The sequence below is a fragment of the Emys orbicularis genome, chromosome 12, assembly GCF_028017835.1.
Source record: "Emys orbicularis isolate rEmyOrb1 chromosome 12, rEmyOrb1.hap1, whole genome shotgun sequence".
Taxonomy (NCBI): Eukaryota; Metazoa; Chordata; order Testudines; family Emydidae; genus Emys; species Emys orbicularis.
In genome coordinates this window covers 47,989,662-48,015,352 of record NC_088694.1, presented here as the reverse complement: position 1 = coordinate 48,015,352, position 25,691 = coordinate 47,989,662, and the positions used below count along the sequence as shown (strand labels likewise).

Sequence of the window (25,691 nt, the reverse complement as noted above, 5' to 3'; positions counted from 1 at the left end):
GTCTCCCTGCCCTTCACAGTGTCACCCCGTTCTAGCAGTGAGCTCTCCATTCACAGCAAGCTGCAGCATGACGTCTCAGCTACCTCACTCCCTGCCAAGGGAATGCTGGGAAATGTAGTTCTTTCCCTGCTCCAGGGCTGGCTCTATAGGCAGGGAGCTAACCAAGGAACTGCAGCTCCCAGGGCCCCCTGTTGGTTCTCAGCTCCCTTGCTGGACCCCTGCCGCCCCTGCAAATGTGCTACCCCAAGCACCTGCTTGCTTTGCTGGTGCCTAGAGCCGGCCCTGCCTGGAGGGCAAAGCCAGGCCTGATGGGACATGCCAAGCAGCTGGGGAGGAACAGGCTGTTTAGTATAAAGAGAAGATTGTTTGTAGCAGAAGGGGTATGTGTGGGTAGGGAGGGAGTCTGCATTTGCTAGCTGGAAGGCCTGGCTCCCAGGTCCCCCGCTCTACTCACTAGTCCCCATTCTTTCCCCAGAGGTGGGGATAGAACCCAGGCAGCCTGGGTCCTAGCCCTCAGTGCTCAAACCACTAGACCCCACTCCCCTCTCAGCATTAGGGATAGGACCAAAACCTGGTCAGGGGGGAGAATGAGCCCAGGAATCCTGAAAGAAGGGTCAAGTTGGAGCAGCCGTGGGGAGGAAAGCTGGAGAGAAGCTGGGCAGGAAGAAACCTGTGGGAAAGCAGCCCCAAGGAGTTGGACAGGCGCAGACCTTGGCTTGCAGCAGACAGGGCCAGGTTGCCTGCCCACCCAGCCCCGGGACGGTGGCGTGAAGACCCCTGATTTAAGGGGCTAAGCACACTCCAGAGCCCGCAGGGATGTGCTGACCACAGGGACCTGCGATCAGATATAAGGTCTCAGAGTTACTTTGGTTGCTCTTTCGGTTACTGCCACTTGTTACCCCCAAAAGGGTGGACATCAATAGCGTGACCTGGCCAAGGGACATCAGCAGGGGGTGCCAGAGTGACAGGCAGCGGCTACGCCCCGCCTAGCCATGAGAAGGCGCTCCCGCGGTGAGTCAACCCCTTCGCAAGCCCCTTAACCGGAGAAGGTTTCTCAGATGCCTATGTAGGACCATGGGGGAGGTGTGTGGGTGGCTGCCTCATTCTTGGCGTTGCCACACAAAGGCCGAGCAGGGGCTGCGGATAATGCACAAAGCGGTTGGCCAAGTGAGAGGGACAAGGGCTGTTCTGGCTTCAGAGATTAACAGATCTCAGTGATTAGTCACTAACGAGGTCATCTGCTGTTTGCGGCAGAATGAGGAAGGAGTTCCCTGCAATACCCAAGTCCTGGCTCCCAGCCCTCCACTGCTCTAACCACTAGACCCCACTCCCCTCCTCGAGCTGGGGAGAGAACCATCTGCCAGGGAACTCGTGGGAGCATTTTCCTGAGTCAAAGGCTATGGCTGCACTTGCAGATGTAGAGCGCCGGGAGTTAAACCAGCCCTTGGAAACAGCAGCAGGGAGAGCGCTTCCCTGTGTTCACACTGTCAGCTGCAAGTGCAGTGATGTGGCCACATTAGCAGCTCTTGCTAATTTGCTAACGCTACAGAGAGCAGTGCATTGTGGTAGCTATTCCAGTGTGCAAGTGGCTGCAGCGTGCTTCTCAAATGGCGGAGTGGAGTGTGACAGGGAGTGTGTTGTGTGTATGTGGGGGGAGAGACACAGTGTTTTAGGGGGCAGAGCGTGTCAGCATGCTGTCTTGTAAGTTCAGACAACGGCAGGGGGAAGGGGGAAACCCTGACATCAGCCCCCACCCCCTCACCTCTCTCTCACACACACACATGCACAAACGCCTGCCTCAGCAGCAGCAGCATTCCACAGTGATGGTTTGCTGTGTGTCCCAGAGCAGATAAGCAGCCGGCTGTCAGAAATGGAGCTTTGAAAGGGGACATCCTCATGCCTGCAGCCGAGTTCAAAACAATGACCAGAGCGGCCACTTGACTTCAAGGGATTATGGGACATTTCCGGAGGCCAATCACAGCGCAGTAATGCAACACGTCATCCACACTGACACCCCGGCGCTCCAGCCAGGGCGCAGCAAGCTCTATGCTTCCCGTGGAGGTGGATTACCGGGGCGCTCCAGCCGCGGGGTCCAGGCGCTCTAAGTGCCTTGCCAGTGTGGCCACCTCAGGAGTTAGGGTGCCCGGGGCTCATTTAATGCACTTTAACTTGCAAGTGTAGCCAAGCCCTGACAGAGGTCTGATAAAGTGTGTCAGAACCAGCCATTGTTAGAGTGTCTGGGAAACCCAGGGGCCATAGCCTGGGGCATCTGAGACCAATTAGGTGACCAAGTACCTACTGCAGGTACTGGGAAAAACAAGGCCAAAACAAGCCAATCCCTAAGAACCTCAACACTGTATGTGACTAGATTTCCCTGGCGTGCAGTCTGGGACTGTGGTGGGCCCACTGTGCATCCCTGACTCTCTTCCCCGCCCCGCCTCTCCTTGCCCCTGCTTGCTGGGAGCTCATAAAAAAAAAAAGAAGCAACAAGCTACAAGCCAAAAAATAGCCAACAAGCAACTCACAAGCCAATTAAGGAAGAAACAAGCCCAATTTCTGTGGGTTTTTTGTTTTGTTTTTGTTTTTGCAGGTTTTGCCTGTCTGCTCCTGAGCTGCTGGTGGTTCTGCGATGGGGGGAGGTGGGTGTCAATAGCAACCAGGCTTCTTGCCAGAGAGCAAAACAAAAACAGCTACAGGTGATGTGGTAAATGTGTTGCCCACATGAGAGGAGCCCAGGCAGCCATGATGACAGAAGCTATTAATAGATCACTGTGAGCAGCTATAAACAAAGTTGCAAGCTCTTGGTGACAAAGCTAGGAAGGAGTCCCCGAAAAAGCCCAAGAGAATAACACTCCTTTCCCACAACTAGGGATAGAACCCAAGAGTCCTGGCTCCCAACCCCCCTGCTCTAACTCAGTAGACCTCCACGCCCCTCTCAGAGCTCGGGATAGAACTGGGAATCCTGGTTCCCAGCCCCCCTTGCTTCAACTACTAGACCCCATTCCCTTCCCAGAGCTTGGAACACAACCCAGGGGTCCTGGCTGCCAGCCCTGCCTGCTCTAACCCAGTAGACCTCCTTTCTGTCACAGAACTGGAAACAGATCCTAAGTGTCTTGACTCCCAGTTGCCCCCTGCTCTAACCCCTGGGCGGGCAGCCTCTGAAGAACCCTTTCACCCATGGAAGGACGCAGTTGGGAGCATGGAGAATTCTTGGCCCTCGGCATTCACCAAATAAACGGACTGCATCGTGAAACGGAGAGACTGAGAATGGCCTGGAGCCTTTTATTGATCCAAAATCCCCTACCCGATTCTGCCTGGGAGCGTCCTGCAGACCCTGGGAACACAAACACAAGAAGCAATGAGAATTCTTTAGCCCTCTCTGCCCCACCACCCAGTGCGCTTCAGCTCCTGCTCTCCTTCCCCAGGGTTGGGGTCTCGGAAACACCCCCCAGCTAAACAGGGTTGGCTAGAGCCACACCCTGAGGCAAAAAATTGAAGAGAGGAGGGTGTGGGAGGACTCACTAGGGGCGCTCTCTTCTTTGAGTCTGTTCAGGCCCCAATTCCCCTGTGCAGCTCTAGGGGGCGCTGTGGTGCAGGGAGCAGTGTGGGGCCCTCAGTAGAGGTGCTGTCCTGTTTGGAGTCAGTGCTGACTCCAGTACCCCACTGTGGTGCTAGTTGGCGCTATGCTGCAGGGAGTGTGTTGGGGGCTCGGTATGGGGTGCTGTCCCAGTTGAGTCCTTCCTGACTGTAATACCCCAGTGTGCTGCTGGGAGTCGCTTCACCATGCAAAACCACCTTCACCACCACTCATGGTCATTCTGGATCCCCTGGCATTTTTCATTCATAGCTTTCGTCTCCTGACAATTCCTCCTCCAGGTTCCAATGGATGCAATAGCCTCCATGTCCCCATTTCATGCACGGCTGTTGCATGGTCCTGCTCCGATTCCTGACCTTGGCTCTGCCCTTGGCCTCTGACTCCAGTTCTGACCCTTGCCTCCAATTCCTGATGGCTGCTCTATCCACTGGCCACAACTGCCCATGTCTCGGTCACTGGCATTAGGATTGCCTGCAGCTCAGAGGGTTGGTGATGTCTCACAGGTCGCAGATTTCCCCTGTAAACCCACTGCTCTGAGCTGAAGATGGGGTGGGGTGGACTTTTGAGACCTCTAAAGGTTTATTTTCTTGGGAACAGTCCATGCATCAGAGCTGCCACATTTAAGATATCTCTTCAGAAGCTGGTTTACCTGCTTGGTCTCTCTCTCTGTCCCGAGAGCAAAGAGAGCACAAACAAAACCTTTCCCCCCCACCCAGATTTGAAAGTATTTTCTTTCCCCATTGGTCCTTCTGGTCAGGTGCCAACTAGGTTAATTGAACTGATTAACCCCTTACAGGTAAGTGATTCTGTACCTCTGGCCAGGTGGGATTTGATATTACTGCATACATAAAGGTTGTTACCCTTCCCTTTATATTTATGACACTAGGATTGTCTGCAGGTCAGAGGGTTGGTTATTTCTCACAGGTCCCAGACTTCCCCTTAAACCCACTGCTCTGAGCTGAAATTCTGGAGGGGTGCGGGGGGAGGGGACATTTGAGGCCGCTAAAGGGTTATTTTCATGGGAACAGTCTATGCATCAGAGCTGCCGCCTTAACCAGTTACCTGTGTGCTACAAGCAGCAGTGGGAGATGAGGAAGATGAGGCCATTGATGATGAAGAAGGAGCCACCCACCACCAGGAACCGGAGCAGGAAAACTTTGTCCGCTGCAGAGACAGTAGAGAAAAGAATTCCCCTGTGAAATGATGCAATGAATCTTGTATTTGGTTATCTGCTGCCCCTAAAGGAGGGATTGAGACTCTTTCTCTCTCTCTCCCTCAATGTGTGTGTGCAGGTGCAGGTACGTGCTGCCCCCTGGTGGAGGAAATGCAGCCAGCTCTCCAGGTGTGTGAGTCACTCTGTGGTGTGGATGACCGCACAGAATATACAAGTATTAACGCTGCTGCAGTGACAATAGACTTCCGTTGTTATACAAGGGCAGGGGTCCATGCTGTGGGATCAGTGGGTGCCGCCAGGTTCTGTCCCTAATACTGCACGTTTCCCCAATACGCTCATTGTGTTCTCTGCTCTCCATTTGCATCATGTGGCATTGATGGGGAAGTCTTTATCTTGGTAGTTAGGAAGCAGGAGTTTCCTCACCTGTCACGGTGATGGTCACAGCCTGGCTCCTGGGGGACTGGACCCACTTCCGGCACACTTTCTCCTCATACCCGCAGGTGAATTTCCCAGTGATGTCAGGACGGGCCCATGGGATGCTGAGCACAGAGACATTCATAGAGCCAGGCCCTGGCCCCGTGGTGCTGATCTGAGACTGTGTGTTCCCAGGGTTGAACTCAGCTCCATCCTTGTAGAAGTGGAACCTTCGCTCACCGGTGTCCCTAGGGGCCATGCAGGTGATCAGCAGGGGGAGCCCTTCCTTAATCACGCCAGACGGGGGATCCAGGCTCAGTGCCGGTTGGGAAGGAGGATCTGAGGGGAGCAGCAAAAGGAAGGGGTTAGCAGAGGCAGGTCTCATGTGGCATGGGACACCAGGCTAGTGGAGGAGATTAAAGAGGTGAAATGGTTTTATTCAGAGGGACTTTGGGGTCTCTGGGACCCAAGAGACTGGAAATAAATTGCAATCCCTTCTGAGACACTGTCTTTCCATTGCCACCAGCATTGCCCAACTCCCTGGTGTCCATGAAGACCTTCATCGATGGGAAAGCATTGAGCACATACATAAGGCCCACTCCCTGTGGCCAGGATGACTCTCAGTTGGAAGGTCTTATTGGATTCTGCAGTAAGCTGGTGTAGCCAATTAAGGTGGTCACATTAGACAGCCCTATCTTTGGTACTATTGGAGACCATATTGCTAGACATTGGCCAGCATATAGATCAGCAATGTTGCTGGAAATTGGCAAGTCATGTTGTCACTTGGGTGCCAATCTTGGGCTGCTTGGTTTTGACCATTGTCCCTTTTGTGAACGATATTGTTGGCTGTTGGGTTGCCATGTTGGCAGTTGCGTTTCCATGATATGTCCCTCAAATTTTGATCATTGGCCATATTGAAAGGCCATGCTAGGCAGCCATATTGTTGGTTGTTTGGCAATCATGTTGGCAGTTGCGTTGCCATGTTAAGTGGCTTGGGTCTGCCCATTGGCTATATGGAGAGGCTGTTAGGTGGTCATGTTGGCTATTTTGGGCCCAATTTGAGAGACTCAGAGAATGGAAGGAGTGGGGGGGGGAAATCACAGATCAGGAAAGAATTCTTACCAGGTTCTGGAGAGGAAAGAGGAGAAACTCTGGAGAGAGACTAATGAGCAGAAACTAGTTCTGCAGGGTCAATTTCACCCCAATAACATGATCTCACCCTCTAGTGCTATGGAGATAGGCTTACTGTGCTGGATGGGACATGCCCCCAGCTTAGTAACATTCACTCCTACAGCTGGTCAGAAGAATTCCAACTAAACAGGTGTTTCACTGGAAACTGCCAATTTGTCACAATTGAAATGTTTCACGCAGACGGTTATATTTCAACCAAGTTCTGATGGAACCCAGGCCGAGTTCCATGAGAAATGACCTGGCTTCCTTCCAGTTTTCCCACCCAGCATGGGCTCCAGCTTCTTGGTAAATGAGGAGCTGAGGCCTTGGAAGATTTAGCTCCCAGGGCTTCCGGGCTCACCCGGTGGATTGCCCCAGAGTCTCAGCTCCAGTCCCTTCAAGGGAGAACTTTGAAATTCTTGGCTTTTGTTCCAAACTGGAATGAAACCAGATTTTGAACTATGGAAATCCTCAGTGAAACGGGATCAGCTTTCCCTACCCATCCTCCAGCTCCATCAAAGAGCAGCATGAATGGGGGACTCACCCAGCACTGAAACAGAGACCGATTGGCTTCCCACTGACAGTATCTCTTGCCCAGACTGTGCTCTCCAGTATTTGCAAGTATATGATCCAGCATCAGCCATGTGAAGTGTAAGGAAGACCAGTTTGGCTCCCCCGCTTGGGTCAGGTTTATAGCTGGAGATCTCCCCACTTCTTTCATTGTAGAATCTGTATCCTGTCACCTCCCCGACTTTGGGATCTATGCAGCTGAGCGTTGCCTGTTCCCCCAGCAGGTACTCAAGGCAGCGGGGGTCCAGAGAGAGTGAGGGGGGTGGTGGTCGGTCTGGAATAGGAGCAGAGAGGTTAGTGAAAAGAGAGTGACTCAAAGTGATACCCGATTCACTGGTACAAACAACCCCACATTTTGGTTCCTACCCCCTAGCCAGTGAACTATCCCCTAAGAAACAGATCTTGTGATAGCTCAACAGGAGCTGATTCCTCTGCAAGGGATGTATCTCAAGAGAAGCAGCGATGTGGGGAGCATGAAGTTGTCTCTGAAAAACATTCATCCCCCAGTTCCTATTCACTGCTCTACAGCCAAAATGCTTCTGAAATAAATGTAGTCAAACTTTACTAATTCTGGGTCACTGAGAACGAAAATGATGCTTAAAATTGTTGATTGGCTCTAGTTTTCAAGATATGCTATTGGGTCAGTATATACGACCCTTGACTTGGGAATGGCGGAGGATAAGTGAGTTATAAAGGGAAGGGATCTCAATTTAAACCAGAAATGACTAAAATACATCTTTGACTGGATCTATGAATAAATCTATGACTGGGTTTGGACAGTACTTGCTTTTTAGGCAAAACAATGAATGATGCAATCTGAAGCTGGTATTGCGTCATACATGATATGAATTGCATCATGTTATTCCTAGAAGTCATGGATGATGCAATCATAACGAAGCTTACATCACTCTGCTGAACAAATTGCCCTATATCAGCTCTAGAAATCATACAGTGTCGTGCTCTCTTATTTGTCAGTGTTTGATTTAGCAAAGGGACACATTTCTGTTTAGCCAAAGTGAGCAGAGATGCCTCGTACTTGTGTGAACAGTGCAGATAACTTCTGCTATGTTTGTGGTGAAGTGACTTTTGCGTCACAAAAGCGCAGTATAACCACTATGGTTAAGAAAGCCTATCACCTTTATTTTGGCTGCAAAATTGGAGATCAGGACAAGAGGTGGGCCCCACACATATGCTGCAACACTTGTGCAACAAATCTTCGCCAGTGGTTGAACAGGAAAAGGAAATCTATGCCTTTTGCAGTGCCAATGATTTGGAGAGAGCCAAAAGATCATACCAGCAATTTTTACTTCTGCATGGTGCCTCCAGTTGGGAAAGGCGTGTCAAAGAAGAAAAAGTGGACTGTGCATTATCCAAACATTCCATCAGCTATACGCCCAGTACCCCACGGAGAAGGACTGTCGGTTCCTGATGCACCAGAATCATTCTCGCTTGAGTCAGACGAGGAAGAGGATGAAACTTCTGGTCCTGAACCATCAATGTCACAGGACCCACATTTTCTCCCATCCTCCTCCTCTGAACCACACCTCATAACACAAGGTGAACTGAATGACCTTGTCAGGGATTTGGAACTACCCAAGAGTAAGGCAGAGCTGTTGGGCTCCAGACTACAGCAGTGGAATCTCCTGGCAGGTGATGTTAGGGTTTCCATGTTCCGTGACCGTCAAAAGGATCTTGTCCCATTCTTCTTCATGGAAGGTGATCTTGTAGCCTGCAACAACATAGATGGTGTGATGGCAGCCCTCAACATCGTTCACGATCCAGATGAGTGGAGACTGTTCATTGATTCATCGAAGACGAGTCTTAAAGCTGTTTTACTGCATAATGGCAATGTTTTGCCATCAATTCCAGTTGGTCATGCAGTCCATAGGAAGGAAACCTATGACAACATGAAACAACTTTTGAGGTGCATAAACTATGACCAACATCAGTGGCAGCTTTGTGGCCATTTGAAGGTTGTTGCTCTCTTGCTTGGTCTGCAGACTGGATACAAAAAGTACTGCTGTTTTCTCTGCGAATGGGATAGTCGTGCAAGAGATTCCCACTACATCAAGAAAGATTGGCCACACCCCGGCGCGCTCGGCCCAGTCATTGGAGCCTGGGAGGAAAAGTGTTCAGCATCCACCACTTGTTGAATCAAGGAAGATTTTGTTACCACCCTTACACATCAAGCTGGGTCTGATGAAGAACTTTGTCAAGGCCATTGACAAAACACAAGCAGCTTTCAAGTACCTCCGTGGAAAATTTCCAAGGTTAAGTGAAGCTAAGATAAAGGAAGGTGTCTTTGTTGGTCCTCAGATTCGTGAACTTCTTCGAGATGATGCATTTGACCACGCACTGCGTGGCAAGGAAAAGACGGCATGGAAAGCCTTCCAGTTAGTGGCAATAAATTTTCTCGGAAACAACAAGGCAGACAACTACAAGTTGTTGGTGGAAAACCTCCTCAAGGCATACAAAAGCCTTGGTTGCAACATGTCACTAAAGATACATTTTTTGCACTCTCATCTAGATTTTTTTCCACCGAACTGCGGAGCAGTGAGCGACGAGCACGGCGAGCGATTTCACCAGGACATTGCAACAATGGAGAAACGCTATCAGGGCAAATGGAGCCCATCAATACTTGCAGACTATTGCTGGACAGTGACAAGAGAGGTTTCAGAGTGCTGGTAGGGGGACAAGAGATGCTCCATTTAATGAATACAAGAGACAAGCCAAGAAGCGCCGAGTAGACACTGAATAGGACTAAACTATGTACAGAATAGTTTTTTGCCTTTTGTTTCATAATCAATTTTATTTAGATAACCCTTTTGCTGATTTTTAAAGTGTTACATAAACAGGACAGGTGAAATATTATCATGTAAAGCAACCATAAACACATGAAAAGACCTAGGTTTACAATTTATGATTAAAACTCTACTATCTACACAATATACATAGACATAAAATGTAAAAACTTAAATATCTTAGAAACAGTAGCCAATCAGTTGTTTTAATTGTCATATTTGAATTCAGCACATCAAAATACATAATAAATAGCACATTTTATCTCTGAAGCAGACGACTTCTCAAAAATTGTAGACCAGTGTTACCAGAGCACTCTCTGTCTGGAGATACAGTTAGTTAACAGATAAAACACCACTAGATGGCGCTCAAGAATATGTAGTATGGTTCGTGGTAGAACATTTTCCACTGAATGGATTTTTTTCATTGGAAAGTGGGGCTGTTTTTTTTTTTATTTAAATGGAAAGAAAATAATTTCTAATGATGTTTTTTTTCATTTTCTGAAATTATTTCATAATAAGGAAAAAACTGGAAATAAAACCTGAGGGTTTTTCCCCCCAAAATGAAAAAAATCAGTATTAAAACATCCAATATTTTGAAAATGTTTGTTTCAAAACCATTAAGTTTTCCTCCACATTTTCTTAACTCACCACTTCGTTACCTTTTTCCATTGGGCAAAAGTTGGAAGAAAGTTTTCCAGACACAAATGAATACTCTCATTTATAAGTATGGAGAGAGAATCTTTGAATCATAGGACTGGAAGGGACCTTGAAAGGTCATCTAGTCCAGTCCCCTGCACTCATGGCAGGATGAAGTATTATTTAGACCATTCCTGACAGGTGTTTGTCTAACCTGCTCTTAAAAATCCCCAATGATGGAGATTCCACCACCTCCCTGAGCAATTTATTCCAGTGCTTAACCACCCTGACAGGTAGGAAGTTTTTCTTAATGTCCAACCTAAATCTCTCTTGCTGCAATTTATGCCCATTGTTTCTTGTCCTATCCTCAGAGGTTAAGAGAACCAATTTTTCTCCCTCATCCTTGTAACAACCTTTTATATACTTGAAAACTGTTCTCATGTCCCTCTCAATTTTCTCTTTTCCAGACTAAACAAACCCAGTTTTTTCAATCTTCTCTCATAGGTCATGTTTTCTAGACCTTTAATCATTTAGTCAGTCTTCCTTGGACTCTCTCCAATTTGTCCACATCCTTCCTGAAATGTGGCACCCAGAACTGGATACAATACTACAGTTGAGGCCTAATCAATGCAGAGTAGAGTGGAAGAATTACTTCTCATGTCTTGCTTACAACATCCCAGAATGATGTTTGCTTTTTTTGCAACAGCATTACACTGTTGACTTATATTTAGCTTGTGGTCCACTATGACCCTCAGATCCCTTTCCGCAGTACTTCCTAGGCAGTCATTTCCCATTTTGTATGTGTGCAACTGATTGTTCCTTCTTAAATTGAGTACTTTGCATTTGCCCTTATGAATTTCATCCTATTTACTTCTGACCATTTCTCCAGTTTGTCCAGATCATTTTGAATTTTAATCCTATCCTCCAAAGCACTTGCAACCCCTCCAAGCTTGGTATCATCCACAAACATTATAACTGTACCCTCTCTGCCATTATCTAAATCATTGATGAAGACATTGAACAGAACCTGACCCAGAACTGATCCCTGCGGGACCCCAATCATTATGTTCTTCCAGCATGTCTGTGAACCACTGATAACTACTCTCTGGGAATGGTTTTCCAACCAATTTTGCACCCACCTTATAGTAGCTCCATCTAGATTGCATTTCTCTAGTTTGTTTGTCTAGTCAAGATATACCACGCTTCCCCCCATCTACAAGACTTGTAACCCTGTCAAAGAAAGCTATCAAGGTGGTTTCACATGATTTGTTCTTGACAAATCCATGCTGACTCTTACTTATCACCTTATTATCTTTAAGATGTTGGCAAATTGATTGCTTAATTATTTGCTCCATTATCATTCCAAGTACAGAAGTTAAGTTGACTGGTCTGTAATTGTCCTTATTCCCCTTTTTATAGATGGGCACTATATTTGCCCTTTTCCAGTCTTCTGGAATCTCTTCCGTCTTCCATGCCTTTTCAAAGATAATCACTAATGGCTCAGATATCTCCTCAGTAAGCTCCTTGAGTATTCTAGGATGCATTTCATCTGGTTAGTTGAAGACATCTAACTTGTCTAAGTAATTTTTAATTTGTTCTTTCCCTATTTTAGCCTCTTCTGATCCTACCTCATTTTCACTGGCATTCACTATGTTAGATGTCCAATCACCACCAACCTTCTTGGGGAAAACCAAAACAAAGAAGTCATTAAGCACCTCTGCCATTTCCACATTGTTATTGTTTTTCTCCCCTCATTGAGTAACGGGCCTACCCTGTCCTTAGTCTTCCTCTTGCTTCTAATGTATTTGTAGAATGATTTCTTGTTACGCTTTATGTCTCTAGTAGGTTTGATCTTGATTTCTGCCTTGGCCTTTCTAATTTTGTCCATACATACTTGTGTTATTTGTTTATATTCATCCTTTGTAATTTGACCTAATTTCCACTTTTTGTAGGACATTTTTTTAAAATTATTTTAGATCATTGAAGATCTCCTGGTTTAGCCAGGGTGGTCTTTTGCCATACTTCCTATCTTTCCTACACAGTGGGATAGTTTGCTCTTGTGCCCTTAAGAATGTCTCTTTGAAAAACTGCCAAGTGTCTTCAATTATGTTTCCCCTTAGATTTGCTTCCCATGGGATTCTACCTACCAACTCCCTGAGTTAGCTAAAGTCTGCCTTCTTGAAACCCATTGTCATTATTTTGCTGTTCTCCCTCCTGTCATTCCTTAGAATCATTAACTCTGTCATTCATGATCATTTCACCCAAGCTGCCTTCCACTTTCAAATTCTCAACCAGTTCCTCCCTATCTGTCAAAATCAAGTCTAGAACAGCCTCTCCCCTAGTAGCTTTCTCCACCTTCTGAAATAAAAAATTGTCACCAATACATTCCAAGAACTTACTGGATAATCTGTGCCCTGCTGTGTTATTTTCCCAACAGATGTCTGAGTAGCTGAAGACCCCCATCACCACTAAGTCCTGTGCTTTGGATGATTTTGTTAGTTGTTTAAAGAAAGCCTCATCCACCTCTTCTTCCTGGTTAGGTGGTCTGTAGTAGACCCCCAACATGACATCACCCTTGTTTTTTACCCCTTTTATCCTTACCCAGAGCCTTTCAACAAGTCTGTCTCCTATTTCCATCTCAACCTCAGTTCAATGTATACATTTTTAATATATAAGGCAACACCTCCTCCCTTTTTTCCCTGCCTGTCCTTCCTGAGCAAGCTGTACCCTTCTCTACCAATATTCCAGTCATGCGTATTATCCCACCAGGTCTCTGTGATGCCAACTGTGTCATAGTTGTGTTTATTTACTAACATTTTGAGCTCATCCTGCTTCTTCCCCATACTTCTCACATTACTATACAGACATCTAAGATACTGAATTGATTCTTCCCCCAGTTCTGTCTCGTATCTCCTTTATCCCTGCTATAACAGCCCATGCTCCCGTCTGAATCTGAACCTTCTCCCAGCTCTCCATGTTCTTGACTTACCTGTGGGTTTTGGTCACCTGCCTCCTTCGAACCTAGTTTAAAGCCCTCCTCACTAGTTTAGCCAATCTGTATCCAAATATGCTCTTCCCCTTCCTCGATAGGTGGACCCCATCTCTGCAATACCATCCTCGCAGCCAGGCATTCACCTCCAGGATGCATCTGTCTCTACCTCACAATATCATTAGTACCCATATGGATAAGTAGCATGGGGTAGTAGTCAGAGGGCCACATGATCCTCGACAATTCCTCCGTAAGATCTCAGATACAGGCCCCTGTCAGGCAGCATACCTCTCGGGATGCCATGTCAGGGTGACAGATGGGTGCCTCCATCCCCCACAGAAGAGAGTCACCAACCACCACTACCCTACGTTTCCTCCTGGGAGTGGCGGCTGTGATTCTCCTAGCCTTGTGGGTACGTGGCTTCTCCTCCTCCATTTTTGGGGATGATTCCTTGTCTCTCGTTGCCAGGGCAGGTAGATGGGTTGGGTTGGGAGTATGGGTGGAGCACTGCCTGCTGCCAGAAGTAACCAGCAGCCAGTGTCCTCCCTGTGACAGAGCCGTATCCTCCTCCCCCGGTGGTGTGACAGCAGTCGTCTGTAGCTGGAGAGCTTCCTCAGCCTTGGATGTCTCCATATGAATACTCTTGAGGAATTCCTCGTGGGCACGGATGCTCCTCAGCCTAGCCACCTCCTCCTGTAGCTCACTCACCTGCTTCCTGAGAGATTCCACCAGCCGTCACCTCTCACACTAGATGCTCCCCCCAGCCTGGGTTTCTGTGAGTGGGAAATGCAGGCCACAGTCTCTGCAAGTCCACACCAGGATCTGGGTCGAGGTATCCATGGTCAGGTTGTCTGTCTGGATACAGGCGCAGGTGGAGGAGACAGGAGCAGCATTGGCAGTGGCGATGTGGCCCTTCCTAACCATAGCAACTATATTGCAACTCCCTCCTACAACCTCCCTCTCAAAATCCCCTGGGCGCTAGCTCCCCTTGGTCGCTTAGCCTCCAGCTTTTAAGGCCTTCTCTCCTAGGTCAGCCCTACCCCCTCGTTAGTCACACAGGGGGAGGGTGATCACAAGGTTGATTGAGGCTGATCAAACATGATCAAGGATGATCCAGGGAACAAAGGCTCAAACAGGCCCCAGACACACACAATCCCACCTGACCCAGTAACTGAAATAACCTGAAAGAGAAAGAAACACACAAGCAGTCAAACAAACTCACTCACCCCAAGGTTAGTACTCGCACCTTGTTCATTCAGCTGGGGGATCTCCTTCTCCCCCTCTCAAACTGCCCTGTTTGCAGTCCCCGGTTTCCTAGCTGAGATAGTGGGTGAGGTAATATCGTTTATTGGACTAATTGTCTGTTAGTGGAAGAGACAAAGAGCTCTGTGTAGCTTGAAAGCTTTTCTCTTTCACCAACAGAAGCTGATCCAAGAAACAATATTACTTCACCCACCTTGTCTCTCCAGTGTTCTGGGACCAACACTGCTCCAACGACGCTGCGTACAACTATTGAAATGAAACATTTCACAGGATCATCTAAATGTTGGGCTGGAAGGAAACTTGAGAAGTCATAAATCCAACCTCCTGCGCTGCGGCAGGACCAAGTAAACCTAGACTATCCCAGGTGAATGTTTGTCCATCCTGACCTTCAAAACCTCTAGTGATGGGGATTCCACAACTAGCCCAGGAAGCCGATTCTAGAGCTTAACTCCTCTTAGAGTTAGAAATTTTTTCCTTCTATTTAACCTTAATTTCCCTTGCTGCAGATTAAGCCCGTAACTTCTTGTCCTTCCTTCACAGGACATGGAGAACAATTGATCCCCATCTTCTTTAGCACAGCCCATAACATAGCTACAGATTATCTGTTTTGCAGATATTTCCAGCCCATTCCCTCCAGTCCTCTTTTCTGAAGATTAAACATGCCCAGTTTTTTTAAACCTTTCCTCTTAAATCTAATTTTTCTAAACCTTTCATCATTTTTGTTGCTTTCCTCTGGACTCTTTCCAATTTGTCCACAACTCTCCTAAAGTGTGGCGTCTTGAACTGGAGCAGTACTCCACTTGAGGCCTCACCAGTGCCGAGCAGACCAAGATAATTACCTCCCATGTCTTACATACGACCCTCCTTTAATGATATTTGCCCACCCCACAATGATATATGGCTTTTTCTCAACTGCATCACACTCTTGACTCATCTTCAATGCGTGATCCACTACATCCCCCAGATCCTTTTCAGCAGTACTACCATCTAGCCAGTTATTTCCCCATTCTGTAGTTGTGCATTTTATTTTTTTCCCTTCCTAATGACTATCTAAGTGTAGCACTTTGCACTTGTCTTTATCGAATTTCACCTTGTGGATTTCAGGGCAATTCTCCAATTTCTCAAGGTCCTTTTTAAATATAACTAAAATCAACCTACAATAAAGTTCTGTCTGCTTCCTCTTGAAACTTCTTGAGATTGGGACATTCCCACAGGGTGTTTTGATTTTGACAAAACCAGATACTTTGATAAAAACAGCTCTGGTTGAAACTTTCCAGCCAGCACTGTGAATAGCTTAGTCTTGTACATAGGAACATAAGAACAGCCATACTGGGCCAGACCAAAGGTCCATCTAGCCTAGTATCCTGTCTTCCAACAGTGGCCAATGCCAGGTGCCCCAGAGGGAATGAACAGAACAGGTAATCATCAAGTGATTGCCCATTCCCAGCTTCTGGCAAACAGAGGCTAGGGACACCATCCCTGCCCATCCTGGCTAAAAGCCATTGATGGACCTATCCTCCAGGAACTTATCTAATTCTTTTCTGAACCCTGTTATAGTCTTGGTCTCCACGACATCCTTTGGCAAAGAATTCCAGTCAGAAGGGACCTTCTGTGATCATCTACCCTGACCTCCTGTAGGATAACGCAGGCCAGAGAGTCCCACCCAATCATTCGTCCATTGAGCCCACATATTGTGGTTGAGGTAAAGCACTAAATACTCTTCCAAGCCCCAGTGACAATTGAAATGCTAACACCTAGTCTATAAGAGCGAGGCTCTAACCACTGAGCGATGGGGCCATTGTAGCTGGAAGACTCTCCACCTGATAACATCGACTCACCGTAGACATTTAGGGTGATAGGATCACTCAGTTTGGACGGGATCTTCTGCCCATGTGTCCAGTACCTACAGTGGTAGGACCCGGAGTCATGCACATTTAGACTAGGCAGATTGTAGGTATCGGGAAGCTGACTTTGGGTCTCTGGAGAGTCCACTTCAGCTCCATCCCTTAGAAACTGGAATTGCATGGCCTGGTGCCCTTTGGGTGTTAAGCATGTGAAGGTAACAGAATCGCCAACACGGTAGGTGGAATAGTCTGGGCTCACAGTCAGCAATGGCTTCAGGGAAGCTTCATCTGGAAGCAAAAAGTGGTTTAATAATAATATTTCCTAGCGCTTTTCATCAGTCAATCTCCAAGCATGAGGTCTGTCTCATTATCCCCATTTTACAGATGGGGAAACTGAGGCACGGGGTGTGGAAATGACTTGTCCCGGGTCATGCAGCTGGCTAGGACAGCTCTAGACCACAATACCCACAAATTAGTAAAAGCTGCAGCAAGTAGAGTGTGATAGAGGTTAGATGCCCCCGCGCCCACCCCTACCACCATGCCATCCCAAACTTGCAGTCTATGGAGCCATCCCAGCCCACTTCCTAACCTTCCCAGGAACTGAACTTCTTCAGCTGACCCCAGGGCACAGTCCCATAGCAACAGAGGGATTGCCACCTGGATCAGACTCCAGGTCACCCAACGCAGTATCTCGTCTCAGTGTGGATGTTTCAGGAGAAGCTGCATGGGACCTTGAGGATGTGGAATAATCTCTCCTCCTGATCTCTAAGAGTTACTGATTGGCCTAAGCCTTGAAGCTTGGTCTCCACGACATCCTTTGGCAAAGAATTCCAGTCAGAAGGGACCTTCTGTGATCATCTACCCTGACCTCCTGTAGGATAACACAGGCCAGAGAGTCCCACCCAATCATTCATCCATTGAGCCCATATATTGTGGTTGAGGTAGAGCACAAAATATTCTTCCAAGCCCCAGTGAGAATTGAAATGCTAACACCTAGTCTAGTCTATAAGAGCGAGGCTCTAACCACTGAGCGATGGGGCCATTGTAGCTGGAAGACTCTCCACCTGATAACATCAACTCACCGTAGACATTTAGGGTGATAGGATCACTCAGTTTGGACGGGATCTTCTGCCCATGTGTCCAGTACCTACAGTGGTAGGACCCGGAGTCATTCACATTTAGACTAGGCAGATTGTAGGTATAGGGAAGCTGACTTTGGGTCTCTGGAGAGTCCACTTCAGCTCCATCCCTTAGAAACTGGAATTGCATGGCCTGGTGCCCTATGGGTGTTAAGCATGTGAAGGTAACAGAATCGCCAACACGGTAGGTGGAATAGTCTGGGCTCACAGTCAGCAATGGCTTCAGGGAAGCTACATCTGGAAACAAAAAGTGGTTTAATAATAATATTTCCTAGCGCTTTTCATCAGTCAATCTCCAAGCATGAGGTCTGTCTCATTATCCCCATTTTACAGATGGGGAAACTGAGGCACGGGGTGTGGAAATGACTTGTCCCGGGTCATGCAGCTGACCAGGACAGCTCTAGACCACAATACCCACAAATTAGTAAAAGCTGCAGCAAGTAGAGTGTGATAGAGGTTAGATGCCCCCGCGCCCACCCCTACCACCATGCCATCCCAAACTTGCAGTCTATGGAGCCATCCCAGCCCACTTCCTAACCTTCCCAGGAACTGAACTTCTTCAGCTGACCCCAGGGCACAGTCCCATAGCAACAGAGGGATTGCCACCTGGATCAGACTCCAGGTCACCCAACGCAGTATCTCGTCTCAGTGCGGATGTTTCAGGAGAAGCTGCATGGGACCTTGAGGATGTGGAATAATCTCTCCTCCTGATCTCTAAGAGTTACTGATTGGCCTAAGCCCTGAAGCATGAAGTTTAATATCCCTTCCAGTGTTTTTTGTTAGCATTATTCTGGCTATTCTTGTTAAACATACAACCCCCTCTTTGCATCTTGCTAAACTTGTGTCCTCAGCCATGTCTTGTGGCAGTGAGTTCCAAAGCCCAATGATCTGTTGTGCGGGAAAAAAATATTTCTTTTGGCTGGTTTTGAATTTGCCGTTTTATCAGTTTCACTCTTTTTATTGCATTATGAGTGGAGCTGTTTGAAAAATGGATTTTTTTTTGTTCAAAAAGTCAAAAAGAAAATGTTTTGCGTTGGACTGAACATTTCTGAAATATGTGGCACACCAAAAAGTAACAACAGCAAAAAATCATTTAGCATTGAAGGAACCATTTAGTTTAGACAAAATCAAAATGTCTTGTTTTAACTTTGAGCATTTGAACACATTTCTGACATTTAAAAAAAAATAACATGGAAGGAAATGTTGAAAGGAAACATTCTTTCATTTAGAAAATATCAAAACTCTCCATTTTGTTTCATTTCCCTAAATGAAAAATAGGATGAAATTCACACATAGTTGCGAAATGTTTTGACATCACCGAATCTACATTTCTGGATGAAAAAATGTTCTTTGTGGCAAATTTTTGCCCAGCCCGAGTGGTTATAGAATTGTAGGACTGGAAAGGACCTCAAAAGGTTTTCTAATCCAGTCCCCTGCACTCAAGATAGGACTAAATATCAGCTAGACTTATGAGATAGGCAGAACAGTAGCTCCCAGCTGAAGAGAAAATTCCAGTCTCCTTCTCTACAATTTGATATGTCTCATTCTCAAACACACAGCTGCCTCCAAAGGCTGAGGAAAATAAGGTCAGTGGAGCCGTGAGGGTGTACTGAGCAATGGCTGGAACAGGGAAAGTGCGATAGTTGTGGGGTCAAGGTGGGTAATCTTTTAAACCATGAGCTCCCCCTGCGACTCCGTGGCCAAAAGGGCTAACGTGATCTTTGGAGGCATAAACAGAAATCTTGGATGGGACTAGAGAGGTTATTAGCCCCTGTAGTTGAGACTGGGGCGACCGCTGCCGGAATCCTGGATCTGGAATTCTGGTGTCCCCAATTCAGGAAGGATGGTGATAAATTGAGAGGGGTCAGGGAAGAGCTACGAGAATGATGAAAGGATTAGAATGAGAGATTCAATGAGCTCAATCTATTTAGTTTACCAAAGATCAGGATAACGGGTGAGGTGATTCCAGACATCAGTACCTACAGGGGGACCAAAAATGTGATAACGGACTGTTCACTCTAGAGGACTAAGGTCTAAGAAGATCTAATGACATTAATCCTGATAAACCCAGATGCTCTCGTAATCCACATAAAGGTCCCTCCCCACTTTGAACCTTGCTAACTCTTGGCCTTTGCAACATCCTGTGGGCAGGAGATCTGCAGTCTAACCACAAGTTTTATGTGAGTGTGTTTACGGGGGGAAAGGCCCTGCCCCACTCCTGCGGCCCCTGTCTCTCAGGGCAGGGCAGGGCTAAGGACGGAGTTCCTGTCTTGTGCATTGTACCAGATTTGTCATTACTCGTCCTGGCCGTGACTAGGAAAAATGAGGAAGCTGAGTAGCGAGTGCAATGCACAAATGAGCTTCCCTCCATGACTGCAGATCGGGGACGGGTGGGAGCGGAAGTCTATTCATAAACCACTTTAAACGTTTCCTCTACAGCCGTGCTAGCAGCCCCTGAGGAACAGACTGTCTCCTTCTCAGGACAGGCGTCAGCTGGGTGAGCTCTCCGTACGCCATACTGCTAACATCCAGAGAACCCCAAAAACTGAGCCATTACGTGACTCACTCTTCAGCCATTGAGCATGTTTGTGTGTGGGGAAATCACAGCTACTCATTGCATGGGTAGGTGGGTGGGTGTTCGGGGGCAAGACAGTTTTCCCAGCATGTGAGAATTTGTGACCCTTTGAAATTTTTGTCCAGTCCCAAATTGTGAAGAAAATTCTAAATCTCCCAAAGTGTGTGAATCTAAAATCTGAGCAACAATCCAGCTGGGGGTCAATTGAAATGATGGTTTTGAGAGGCCCGCATTTGGTTCTCCAACTCTTTTGTAGTGGAAATTTACTAACATTTCCAAAAAAAGTTCACCTCGGAAAAATGAAAGTTTCTGGTTCAACAATGCCAAAACTACTTTCACCCGAAACCTCAAAACTTGTTTAACCATTTTTTCCCCACAAAACTCTTGCTGTCAACAAAGTGCCATTTCTCAATGAAAAAACAAAACAAAATGTCACTGGAGAATTCCTGACTTTATCTAATTGTGAGACCCTCCAACTCATTTTCCCCAGTGGCCATCATGCAAGTCTAGACTGAAGCAGGTATAGGAGACGCACCAGACGGGTAAAAGGCAAATGAGACTGTGGAACTACGTGTGATATGACCCGAGACCCTTCAACTCATTTCCCTCAGAGGCCACCTCCTGAGCGTGGACAAAGTGGATAGTTGGCTTCCACAGGAGACACTTTGGAAGGGGAGTAGGCAAGTGATCCTGTGGGTTGAGGTAAAGGACTTAACAGGACTCAAAGAGGGCTGGGATGTTTATCTGACTGCCACAAGCTACCAGAATTTATGCCAATGTAAATGTTGCCAGGGGTATGAAACCTCAAGCTTCAAGCTTTAACCCAGTCTCTACCCACTAAGTATCAAGGTGAGAGATTCGAGTGAGGGTCAGATTACCCCATGCCTTTGGGCACTGGCTGCTGTCAGGGACAGGCTAGTGGAGTCAACAGACCTTGGTTCCTATGCTCCTATGGGGCCCCTTGAGCCATCCACAGAGGTGGCCATGGGCTCGGGGTAGAAAACCCCTCCTTCCCCTCCAGGAGAGAGAGTTACCTGCGGGGGACGCCGGCCGGGGGAGGATCTGGAGACAGGCTGAAAGAGAGAAGAGAGGGGATGAGGGCTCCGGATGTGGGACCGAGGGATGCAATGTGCTCAGGACAGACAGGCGGGGTGAGGCCTGAGGGAGGTCACTTACCCAGCATGGGAAGAAGGAGAGTTAGCGCCATGCAGAGCTGGTGGCTCGGGGGCTGGAGCTGGGTTTTCCGTTCTGCCACCGGTGCCGTCTCCAAGCTGCAATCAGAGACTCATCCCCTCTGCACATCCCCTGTGGCAGGAAATGCAGATGCCAGGCCAAGCCGCCTGTTTCCCCTCGGAAATGTCAAAACCCTGGGCAGGCCAGCTAGTGATGATGCACCATCTCCCACGAAGCCTTGCAGTGAAGCAATGGTCTCTTCTGGTCATAGAAGCTGGAACCAGCTTTGATCCCCACCCCCCCAGCCCGGACCTGGTGCACCCTAATCTCCCCACACACACACACCAAATTCGGTCAGGGTCCACCAAGGTGGGGCTGGATTAGAAAAAGGAACAGATCCCATATCTCATTCCCTGAGCCAGTCCAGTCTCCCTGCCCCTGGTGCTGGATCAGAGCGGGTGCCCCTACAGGGGAAAGCCCCCATGTCCCATTCCTCATCTCTTGAGCCAGCCAGTCCCCCACCCTGGTGTTGGATGAGAGCCGGCACCCCCTAGAGGGGAAAGGCCCTGTGCCCCATTCCCCACATCCCCACTCCCCCCAGTTGGAATCCCAGTTTCCCATGCTCTAACCAGTAGAGAACACTCCCTTCTCAGAGCCATGGCAGTTTATTGATTTAAACACCTAACCCTTTGAAGCTTAAGTATAAATCAACCCTAGAACAGTATCGGCAAAGTTCAGACGCCTTCCAAAGCTGCTGGTTATTTTGTTAGGAGTTAGAGCTGTAATAGTCTTGTCTTTCACATAGACGTGTTTCACCCTATTTGGACTGCTGCTTTGCTCCTGGGCTCAAAATGAGCTCATGTGGCAAGGAGTCCCACAGGCTAATGCTGCATTGTGGTTTGTTTGTTTTTATGTGACTATTTCTGTGTGTTGGTGCAGACACAGCCGGGAGATGAGGATGGCAAGTGTCGAAGCGCCTGTCTGTGTGAGGAGAGGAAGGTTGTGTTTTTGTTTAAGGGATTGGAGCTGGGCTCTGGTGACCTGGGTTCATCTGCTGCTCTGCCATAGACTTCCAGTGTGACCTGGGGAAAAGCTTGTGTTGTCAAAGTGCCTAAATCCCCCTGCAATCCAGTGGGAGTTGGATGCTTAGCTTCTTTATGCTCCTGTTACTCTCTGTGATTCAGTTTCCCCATTTGTCAACTGCGCTCTAGCTCACGAAAGAGAAGGTTAAGGGGGGAGGAACTTGATCCAAGTTTGTGAGTACCTAGATGGGGACCAAATATGTGAGAATGGGCTCTGCAATCTAGCTCAGAAAGGTCTGACATGAGCCAATGGCTGAAACTTGAATCTTGACAAATTTGGACCGGAAATAAGGTGTAAATTTGTAAGATTGAGGGTAATTAATCAGTGGAACAATTTCCCCAGGAGCGTGGTGGGGTCTCTGTTACTGGCTGTGTTTCAATGAAGACGGGATATTTTTCTACACGATCGACTCTAGGCTGAAGCAGGAATTCATTCAGGGCAGTCCTATGGCCTGTGTTATACAGGAAGCCGGACAGGATGACCCCTGTGGTCTCTTCTGGACTCGGAAGCCATGAATTGATGGAAATACACGTCATGTTGAGAAAGTCGCACATCCCTTGTCTGAGTGGGGATCTGTGAGCGCAAATCTCCTAAATATTAGGGAGTCATCCAGTATCTTCAGCGATGGAGGCCATATCAGGACCTGGGTGGAAAGCTCATGGAGTGGAGAACACTGGGTAGATATGATCAGCACTCGGAGCGATGGGCTTTCTAGTCTCGGAGATGAATGGGCCACGTTGCAAGACATTGTGGGAAATGAGGTGACGGACCTGTGACTGTGGGCATCTCCCTTCAGTAGTTGCTGTGTGATTCTGAAGATAGTTCTGTGACCTTCTCAAGCGCCCTGGTGTGACCTCACCTCTCTACGGGCAGGGCTCCCTCCCCCTGCAATTCCTGGTGGTTTCAGGTCTCGTCTGAGCTCATATCCTGCAGCTCACACTTTCCCAGGGGGAAGGAAACTCGGCGAACCTTCCCCATGATGTTGGAATGAGATCTCTGGCCCACACCAGGTGTAAATCACGTTGACAAATTCGAAGCAATAGCCTACAAGATACTGTGTTTGTCACCCCCCCCTTCACCTACAAGGGTGGCAGGGTGCCCCAAATGGAGGGCTCTGTCTGTCCTATCACATCTCCTCTTAGCACCATCGGCTCCAATCCCAACCCACATTGGCAGTAACCAAGAGTCATTCCCCCACTTCCCCGGCTGCTCCTTGGGTGAACTGAATTTGCTGGCTCTTGGCCCAGTTCAATGGCTGCCCATATGGCACAAGTGCCTGGCACTCGCCAGCTGCCCTCCATGACTGCTGGCTAGAGTGAGCAATGGACAATGTCCTTCTTAGAGGGAACACAAGGCCATCAGGTCAGTGTTCCAGCTAGCCCAGTATCCTGTCTTCCAACACTGGCCGTTCCCAGATGCTTCACAGGGAAGGGACAGAACAGGGCAATCATTGAGTGATCCATCCTTTGTTGTCCACTCCCAGCTTCGGCCAGTTGGAGGTTTAGAGGCACCCAGAGCATGGGGTTGCATCTCTGACCATCTTGGCCAATAGCCATTGATGGACCTACTCTCCATGAACTTCTCTATTTCTTTTTTGAACCCAGTTATATTTTTGGCCTTCACAGTACTCCCGGGCATCACGTTCCACGGGTTATGTTCTTACCATATCCCTCCTAGAAGGGAGGTCCTTCCAGGGTAGGCAGGACTGTGTTTTTCGGTGGAGGCTAGATTCAGTGAATCATGGCCTTCCCCACCCCATGCCCCCATGGCCCCACCTGTGCTGGAGGTTCCCCATTTCTCAATCCCTGTAACTCCTTCCAGCCAACGGAAATTATCCCCCAAGTCCTATTTGGATGTAGACCATGAAGCTGAAGATGCAAAGGAGGAGGATGCATCAGAAGCTTGGATGACCCCCAAGATCCCAGATGGGAGACATCATCTTGTGGGGTCTTGTGGCTTTCACCTTCCTAGTGTCGGTCAGTCATTCCTTCTGGGAGCTCTGGCTTCCAATGGACCCTGAGCGCTCATCGGGAAGTCAGAGAGGAGAGTATAAAGGGAAAGGAAGAGAAACACAAGGTGGAGATAGTGTTGACCTAAAGGGAAGGACAATGGGTTCGTCTATCCATGGTGGCACATCTTAGAGCCCAAGTCAACTGACTCAGGCTCACGGAGCTCACACTACAGGGCTAGACATTCCCACTGGGGATCCAAAACCCGGCAAAGGGGGGTGGGTCTGCAAGCCCGACTGGGACCGTCTACACTGCTGTTTTTAGCCCTGTAGTTCAAACCCAGATCCTGGCTGTGAGACCTACTGCCATTGGCACTGTAGACGTACCCAGAGAGGTATTACCCCTCTCTCCCATCTTTCCCAACCCCTCTCTCCCATCTTTCCCAACCCCTCTCTCCCATCTTTCCCAACCCCTCTCTCCCATCAGTCTCTTCTCCGCTCTCCTGTCTGTCCCCACCCCACTCTCCTGTCAGTCTCTGCTCCGCTCTGCCCCACTCTCCCATCTGTCCCCACCACACTCTCCCGTCTGTCCCTGCCCCACTCTCCCATCAGTCCCCACCCCACTTATTAAATAATTATCATTCATAAGTGAATTTTAGGGAGATTGATGTTTTGAGAATCCCACTGGGCCCCTAAATAACTGGTATGAAATACTATGAAGCCCTGAATTCATATGCCAACCCATGGGCCATATTTAAACATAGAATCTACCCCTCTCCTCCCTATCTGTCTCCCATCACTCTAGTATGTGGGACCCACCCGACCTTTAATGAATTCATCCTCACAGCCCCCCCATGAGATTGGGCAGGGCTACTCCCCTCCATTTTTCAAGGGGGGGAAGTGAGGCACAAGATGTCTGTGGTAGAACAGGGAATTGAACTAGGATCTCCCAACTCCTAGGTGAGCATCCTAATGCCTGGTGCATTCTTCCCTGTCGTTAGTTAAAATACTAAAGATGTTCTCCCAGGCTCTGAGTGACCCACTCGCATTCACCACAGAATAAATGTAATTCAGTTAAATCCCAGCCCTGAGAAATCCTCAGTGCCGTGGGAGCTCAGCTGGTCACTGCCCCCTTTCATCATCTGGGAAGCAGACCTTCAACTTTCTCCAAGACCCTCCCAGTCTTTTGCAGCAAAGCCAAAAAGCCAGCAAATTCATGCAAATTCAGAGCAACGGGGAAAGCTAGAGTCTCAAGCAACTGTTCGGGGATCAGTCTCCAGTGCCCATCCCACACTGGAGACCCTGTTACGCTCACCA

The 25,691-nt window shown here is 48.1% G+C and overlaps 1 protein-coding gene across 1 annotated transcript; it reads right to left on the bottom strand.

The window, feature by feature from the left end:
• Positions 1-3,261: 3,261 nt before the first annotated feature.
• Positions 3,262-21,420, bottom strand: LOC135887162 (Fc receptor-like protein 5). The gene is made up of 8 exons (XM_065414941.1): positions 21,347-21,420; positions 21,205-21,243; positions 17,539-17,832; positions 16,451-16,744; positions 6,898-7,197; positions 5,193-5,522; positions 4,658-4,759; positions 3,262-3,334 (listed from the first exon to the last, which is right to left on the bottom strand). Exons 1-7 carry the CDS (start codon positions 21,375-21,377, stop codon positions 4,665-4,667), a joined length of 1,383 nt encoding a protein of 460 aa, XP_065271013.1. The 5' UTR covers positions 21,378-21,420; the 3' UTR covers positions 3,262-3,334; positions 4,658-4,664.
• Positions 21,421-25,691: the final 4,271 nt, after the last annotated feature.

Coding starts and splice junctions, on each gene's coding strand:
- LOC135887162 (XM_065414941.1), bottom strand. CDS start 21,377: ATGGCGCTAACTCTCCTTCTTCCCATGCTGG. Junction 17,833..21,204: donor CCGGCCGGCGTCCCCCGCAG/GTAACTCTCTCT, acceptor TTTTGTTTCCAG/ATGTAGCTTCCCTGAAGCCA. Junction 5,523..6,897: donor GGTCTCTGTTTCAGTGCTGG/GTGAGTCCCCCA, acceptor TGCTCCCCTCAG/ATCCTCCTTCCCAACCGGCA.